At 38.5% G+C, this 7,409-nt stretch overlaps 1 protein-coding gene across 1 annotated transcript; it reads left to right on the forward strand.

Moving 5' to 3' along the window:
- Positions 1–1,401: 1,401 nt before the first annotated feature.
- On the forward strand, positions 1,402–6,670 carry LOC109200611 (uncharacterized). The gene is made up of 6 exons (XM_025910223.1): positions 1,402–1,465; positions 1,883–1,907; positions 4,460–4,570; positions 4,848–4,884; positions 5,501–5,596; positions 6,077–6,670. The coding sequence occupies exons 1-6, from the start codon at positions 1,402–1,404 to the stop codon at positions 6,407–6,409; spliced, it is 666 nt and encodes a 221-aa protein (XP_025766008.1). The 3' UTR covers positions 6,410–6,670.
- Positions 6,671–7,409: the final 739 nt, after the last annotated feature.

Below are 7,409 nucleotides of genomic sequence, written 5' to 3' on the forward strand. Positions count from 1 at the left end.
ACCTCTGCTATGTTTGATGTTTTGCGTGTTCATGGATGATTTTCTAAATAACTTGTTTGTGATTGATTGAGTTACTTTTTCCTTCTTATCAGCTAAAAGTAATACTTCTGACTTCTGGCTATGTTTATTGAAAAAAAAAAAAAAAGAAATAGCTGTGTGAGAAAATCCCAGTAGATCAGCAGTTTCTGGAATGCTCAAAACTTGAAGTGATAAGAGAAACCTTTATTGCTCCCACACGTGTGAAATTTTTGGTCACAGCAGAAAGTGCAAGTTTAAGAGCAGTAAAAATGAAGAAAAACACAACAGAATAGTATAAGATAATATAGAAAAACATACCATACAAAAAAAAGAATAAAATACTATACAAAATAGAATAAAATTCTTTGTTATAGTAGGAGAAATTGCACTTGGTACTAGTGCATATCAGGGAGACAGGGTGAGAGTTACAATTGTGTATGCGATGTGTGTGTGTGTGTCTGTCTGCACATTTGTGGTCCTCTGCAGAGATCATGTTGTAGAGTCTGAAAGCAGTTGGAAGGAAAGACCTGTGAAATCTCTCCGTCCCACATCGTGGGTGCTGCAGCCTACCACTGAAGGAGCTGCTCAGTGCTGTCAGAGTCTCCTGCATGGGGTGGGAGATGTTGTCCAACAGGGATGACAGCTTAGCCACCATTCTCCTGTCACTTACCACCTCCATTGGGTCCAGAGGGCATCCTAGAACAGAGCTGGCCCTCTGAATCAGCCTGTTCAGTCTCTTCCTGTCCCCAGCACAGATGCTGCCGCCCCAGCAGACCACACAATAAAAGATGGCTGAGGCCACCACAGAGTCATTGAAGGTCTTCAGGAGTGGGCTCTTCACTCCAAAAGACCTGAGTCTCCACAGCAGGTACAGCCTGCTCTGCCCTTTCCTGTAGAGAGCATTTGAATTATGAGTCAGTCCAGTTTATTGTTCAGATAAACACCAAGGTGCCTGTATCTGTCGACAGCCTCAATGTCCATGCCTTGGATGTTTAGTCGTTGCAGTGGAGGATGTTTGTGCCTGTGGAACTCTACCACCGGCTCCTTGGTTTTACTAGTGTTGATCTGGAAGTAGTTCTGCTGGCACCAGTCCACAAAGCCTTGGGTTAGTTTTCATCAGTGATGAGGCCGACTACTGCAGAGTTGTCAGAGAACTTCTGCAGAAAGCACTTGGTAGAGTTGTGGGAGAAGTCTGCAGTATAGATGGTGAAGAAGAACAGAGCCAGAAACGTTCCTTGTGGGGCCCTCGTACTGCAGACAACCCTGTCACAGCCCTGAGTTCTCACATACTGTGGTTTGTCGGTGAGGTAGTCCAGTATCCATGTAGTGAGGTGATGGTCCACTCCTGTGTTCTCCAGCTTGTCCTTCAGGACTGTGGGAAGAATGGTGTTGAAAGAACTGGAGAAGTCAAAGAACATGATCTCACAGGGCTCCCAGTGGTCTCCAGGTGAGCGAGGGAACGATGTAGGAGGTGAATGACGGCATTATCCACTCCAATGCCAGGCTGGTAGGCAGTGATGCACTCACCAGGGGCTGAAACTGAGCCAAGACCAGCCGCTCTAGGTTCTTCATCGGGTGCGATGTCAGAGCCTCCGGCCTGTAGCTGTTGATGTCCTTGGGACGTCTTTGGCACTGGTACAACACAGGAGGTTTTCCAGAGCTGTGGGACTCTCCCCAGCCTCAGGCTCAGGTTAAAGATGTGCTCCATCGACCCACACAGTTGACAGGACAACCCTTGAGCTGATGCCATCTGGACCCGCTGCTTACTATGCCAATAGTAACTCTAAATATTTCCAGACTCCAGTTCTGCTCCAATAGCCAGATAAGTGATTGATTCTCTTTTCTGTTTCTCTGTCTTCTACAGTCTCCTCCAATCTCTCCTGCTCACAGTACAGTACCGTACAGTTAACGCAATAATGAAGGCATGAGTCATTTTGCTTAAAAGATGTTATACATTACATTGTGAATGCACTGGAAATCTATGGCTCTTTCATCCATTTAGGCAATAAACAGAACTACAGAATAAAGAGAAGACTAGGTCAAAGAAATTCTGCTTGCACTATTGCAATGAAGCTGTACTGACCACACTGATTTCTTTGCTTAAACGATACAAATATATAGAAACATTTTCAGCAGGGAAATAAAAGATGAACAAATCCACAACTCTTATTAAATTGAAATAAAGTTAATGCTCCAATGCTGCAGAGAATTATCCTTGCCTGAGAATCTGATTCAACATTTCCCTCTAATATGGTAGTTATATCTAATATCACATGAAGCACTCTCAATTGAAATCTTCCTTATGTGGACAATAATGACTTTCCTCCTTAAATCCAATTTAAGAGCCTCTAATGGCCCCATAATGTTTCCCACATGGAAAATTAACAGCTTTGCATGAGGCTGTGGCACAGAAAAGAGACACTTTTACTCACTTTTTAAACTCAGCGATTTGCCTTTTCTCCACAGGAAAAAAAGAAAAACACATGAGGGAGGCTAACGTATCTAAGAAAAAAACATGTGCAATTATTATTAATATCACTCAACAATCTAGGGTTTATGACACATTGCTTAAAAATTAGCTTTTACAGGCAATATTGTGTGCTATAGTGCATTAACGTCATGGAGGCAAAAAGTCTTGATTGGAAAGACAGACAGGCCTCCTATGTGTTTTTTGATGTGTTTTTTATTCTTCTTTTCAACAGTAGGTAATATTACAATCATATGTGACTCTTCTCTGGAGCACTTTCATCTGTATGGCAAGTGAAATGACTGATCATATCAGTTCATACTGATTTCTATCACACTCAATAACAGAGGGAAGCAGTAAGTCCAGCATTACTGTGTTATCAGGTTTCACAACTATTCTGTGCTTTCATTTCTGCAAGGCATCACTCTGTACTGCTCAGGAGGTGGACTTTTAATGCTAAAAACACCAGAGAAGGTGAAAGGTTGCCTTGTAGCAACAGTTTTGCTAAACATTGTAATATCTACAGTGCTTGGAAGGTTATTTTAAAAATGTATTCCACTACAGATTACAGAATACATGCCCCAAAACGTATTTTGTAACGTATTCCGTTACGTTACTCAATGAGAGTAATGTATTCTGAATACTTTGGATTACTTAATATATTATCAAGCTTTTTACAACTACATGAATGTACTATTGCTGTGTGATTTATTACTATTACTGAGGCTACTCGCCATAGCAATACCAACTAGATGTTTAAATCTTAATATAAAATGAGTAACAGTAGGTTGGACATTAGGTAAGGCTGCACTTTTTGCAGTGATCTCGTATAGAAAACTATTCTGTGCGTATACAAAACAGGTCCGCTGTTCCGAACCGTAGTAAAGGGACCTCTGGGTAATACGTCGTGTTCGTGTCGAGCTCGTAGACGAAAACTAGCCTTACTTTGTTGTCTGGGTCAACTTTGCTAGCGAGAGACAGAGAGAGGCGTTGAAAGGCTGCTCCAGCGGAACTTATTGTTTGGAAGGAAAATACGAACACAGTGTACAGTCGAGTCGTAATAGCTTACTTACAACTGGGCTCGTCAGGCACTCTTTTTGGCTGCAGTGGTTATTATTATATTTACATGCTTCCAGCTCCTTTTTCTGCTCGGTGACAACTCGTACTTTTCCACTGTCCTTTTTCCTCCCTCACTTGCGCTCACAGACACATAACGGGTACACTGTAAACCCCAACAGTCTACCTGACTCATAAAGTTTGTGGGTATAACAACTGAAATTCCTCACAAAGTTGAAACAACCTACAACTTTTCTGTTCTGTTAACGATTCAAACAGTTATAATTGTACATGGCTTAGAAGTTAAGAGTAAATACTGCTTTCTTAATTATGATTTTTGAGTAAATTTTTTTTTCCGAGCGCCGCATTGGTAAGTGAACTATGTCATGACGTTTTCTCTCTAACCTGAACGACGTTGACAGAAAATTCTGTTTCTGCCCGATTCTGGCTGCCCTTCTCGAGCGACTGGAGAGCACATTTGGAGAAACTTGTAAGTAAAACGGAACCTTCGTTATGTTTATTTTTTTCGTAAAAAAGCAAGTATATTAATATGTTGCAGCCAATGACTTCTTTTCGAATGTGCTGTTGTGTTAAACAGACCCAGGTAGTGAATAGTTGTTTGCTGTTGTTTGTGCTATTTTTCAAACACAGATTAAGTCGTCAGTTTTAACCGATTAAAACAGTTTTAATAAGAATTACACATAAAGAAAGTGTCTTAGTGATATTTTAACGACCCCTTTGAAAAGAAAGTTGGCGTTTTTACAACAGCAGCCTCATTGTTTGGCAGGTTTTTTCTTCTTCTCATTAGCATCGTTCAAAAGTGACTTAGCTAGCAGTGGCAACTTCTGTCTAAAACTATTAAAAGTAATACCCAGATTGAAATATAGCAAGGTGTTGTATATTTAGTGTGCTGATAAGGTTTTCAATATTTTTATTTTTCCTTCCAAGGCTTAAGACCGAAGACAAAAAGACCGAAGAAGAAAAAAAATTCAGACGGCAAGCAACTTCAAGTGGAGACAGTAAACACAGGTGAGCTGAAAGATCTATTGTAGAGTCCTTTCTTCATGGCCATTAAAACATTTTTAGGTTAAAAGACCTGTTTTTTTAAATCATGCCCCTGCTTTGTCACACTGAATCAGGTTGAAAAGATATATTTTCATGGCTCCCCCCATTACCATTACCTTGTATTTCTTTCTCCCAGTCTATTTTATTTTGTGACATTAACATCTTAAATGTGCCCCGCCAGTTTAATTATTAATAACTGTGCTAGTATTTATAATGCTTTTTTTTTTTTTATCATGTGCAGATCTACCAAGGGTCAGTGGCACAGTTCACCTTTTGTGGTAAGTTATAACACTTCATATTTGGTCACATAAGTAAGTTGTTTCATCAGTTGTTGAGTTCTTAAAAAATAATTTTGTATAATTGTACCAAATCACTGAGGAATACATCCAATGTGTAAATCCCAATCAACAATTTTACTGTGATATTTGGTCGTGTTTAGAGAATCTCCATTATATTGGTTAGTGAGTTTCCATTTTTGTAGGGCCAAATTTGTATTAAAAATTAATATTTTCATATGATGCGAAATGACTCAATCATTTTTAATTTTTAGAAGAAACCATTCATTAAGTCCCTTAAGGTGCATATTTCATATATTGATAATGATAAAATTAACACAAATTAAAGGTTTCACTGATAAACACTCAATTTTTCCTTGCTTTGAACCCCGTGTTCTATACAGGTTACAGCTCTGATCTGGAGAACACAATTATCTGACAAAAATCCTACACAGTATTTTAAAATTAAGAAACAGGCTGCTTGTCATAAGAGACAGAAAGGTTGTGTCTCCAAAATTATGTAGAGTCTAATGCCATGCAGTTTCATAAACATGTATTCTCCCCAAAGAATGACACCTGAAAACTTTGTGTTAAATGAACTTTTCTTTTCCCTTTTTAGGAGGCGCCTGATATCAACGTGAAACGCACTGCAGTACTTCGTGCCCTTCCTGTATACCTGCGGGAGGAGGACCCAGAATTCTTTAAGACATGTAATGTAAGTGCATTTTTGCATTACTTAAATTCTGCCAGTGAGATAAAATGCCATTGATTTTTTTAAATACAATTTAATACCCTAGCCTCTACCAAATTGTACAAGCAAAATACCCTCTCTTTAGAAAACCCTCACACACACACACACACACACACACACACAGGGTCAGGAGCAGGGCACAGGCGTATCACAGCACTTCGGCTACGCTGCAGGTGGCCCCCAAAACCAGGCTGAAGTCAAGATTTAGTTTCTTTTTGAGATAAAGTCATAAAATAAAATTTATTTTTCTTTTAGAAAAATAACAAACATACTAATTATGTAATGCAAGAAGCTACACGTTAATATACATTTTTCAAAAAAGTAGAGTACCCTAACTCGTTACAAAGTAACCCACTACACTGCTGAATGTTTTGCTAGCTTACAGGTCATGCTTGTCACATTCTCTCAAACCAACCTTACTTATTGATACTGTGTCTATTCCAGGCGGACGCATTGGATGAGTTGACCCTCATTGACACTCCAGTTGCCCTTCTCACAGTGGTTACCAACAGCGCTTCCCAGACCAGTCCAGTCCATTTTACTTCCTCAAGCATGGCTGTTGTGGTGGAAGAGGACTTGGTGATGCGTGATATTCCCAGATTTGCAGATGCATTTGCTTTACTATTTGACTTGATCTATGCTCTGCATTTAGAGTACCCCACGAAGCTGGTTCACACATTTACCTTCGTCCAAAAAATCTTCATGGGGCTTGATGACGGCAAACCCCTGAAACCCTGCCTACATGCTCTTAAAAATGATTTGTTGCTGAAAGAGTAGTTCTCGAAGGAATATAAGGCAATGTTTGTTAGGACATGCACTCTGTTACTGAGCACTTTGTTTGAAGCACTTTATTTAAAGCACTTTAAGTTTACTACAGGCTTTGGTTGGATTTAACTCCATCAGTTTACCTAATTTTCCTATACTTGCCTGCCTGTTCTGGTTATTTTGAAGCTGATCGTCTTTATTTGTACCCATTTTGAAAGAATTGTTTTTCATTTCTTTAAAAAAAAAAAAGTGATTAGTATTTGACTTTTTGTTTTGAATTTTTGTGTCTTTTGAGAAAGATGCGATTAGGACTAATGTCGTCCTTTGTGATTTAATAAAAAGATAAATGTTCTACACTGAATTTATAATGCTCACTTTATGGTGCCCATGTCTATGTTAGTGGTTTTCTAAAAAACCTTTGTGATGTTTTTACATTTCCATGAAAAAATGTGAAATAAACAAAATGTAAAGTAAATTAATTTCTGTACTTTTTTGTAGTAGTCTAAACTCAAATATTTAACAATGAATATCTTTTAATTAATAATCATATAATTTGAGTTTAGGATTTAATATAATTCCATTGTGTTTTGCATCAAAATCGTAAACTACAAAGAACACAAAAATATTAAGATTAAAGTGTATAGTTTTTAAGTAAAGCTGAATTAATAACATGAAGAATATAATTTAACATTTTTAAGTTAACAATAAATACAAGTTTTGAGTACCCCGATACTTAGAAGAGATGAGTTTGTGTACTTAAAACTTTTGTGGAAACTGATTACATCAAAAGATTTAAGTTCAGTCAACTTATTCGGGTTTACAGTGTATGGCAGTCCATTCTCCCTGCAGCACGGACTACACTGCCCATGAGGCTACATTCTTTAGGGCTATGCATGTAACACTCTGCATATTGCCTTCATATTAAATCATTTTTTGAATACTAATTTTTTTAAATATTCATATCATTTTGGGGGGCGCAAGTGGGGTGACATGGGCCGTGAGATTGAGACAC

This window comes from Oreochromis niloticus, linkage group LG9 (assembly GCF_001858045.2).
Source record: "Oreochromis niloticus isolate F11D_XX linkage group LG9, O_niloticus_UMD_NMBU, whole genome shotgun sequence".
In the NCBI taxonomy this organism is placed as follows: Eukaryota; Metazoa; Chordata; class Actinopteri; order Cichliformes; family Cichlidae; genus Oreochromis; species Oreochromis niloticus.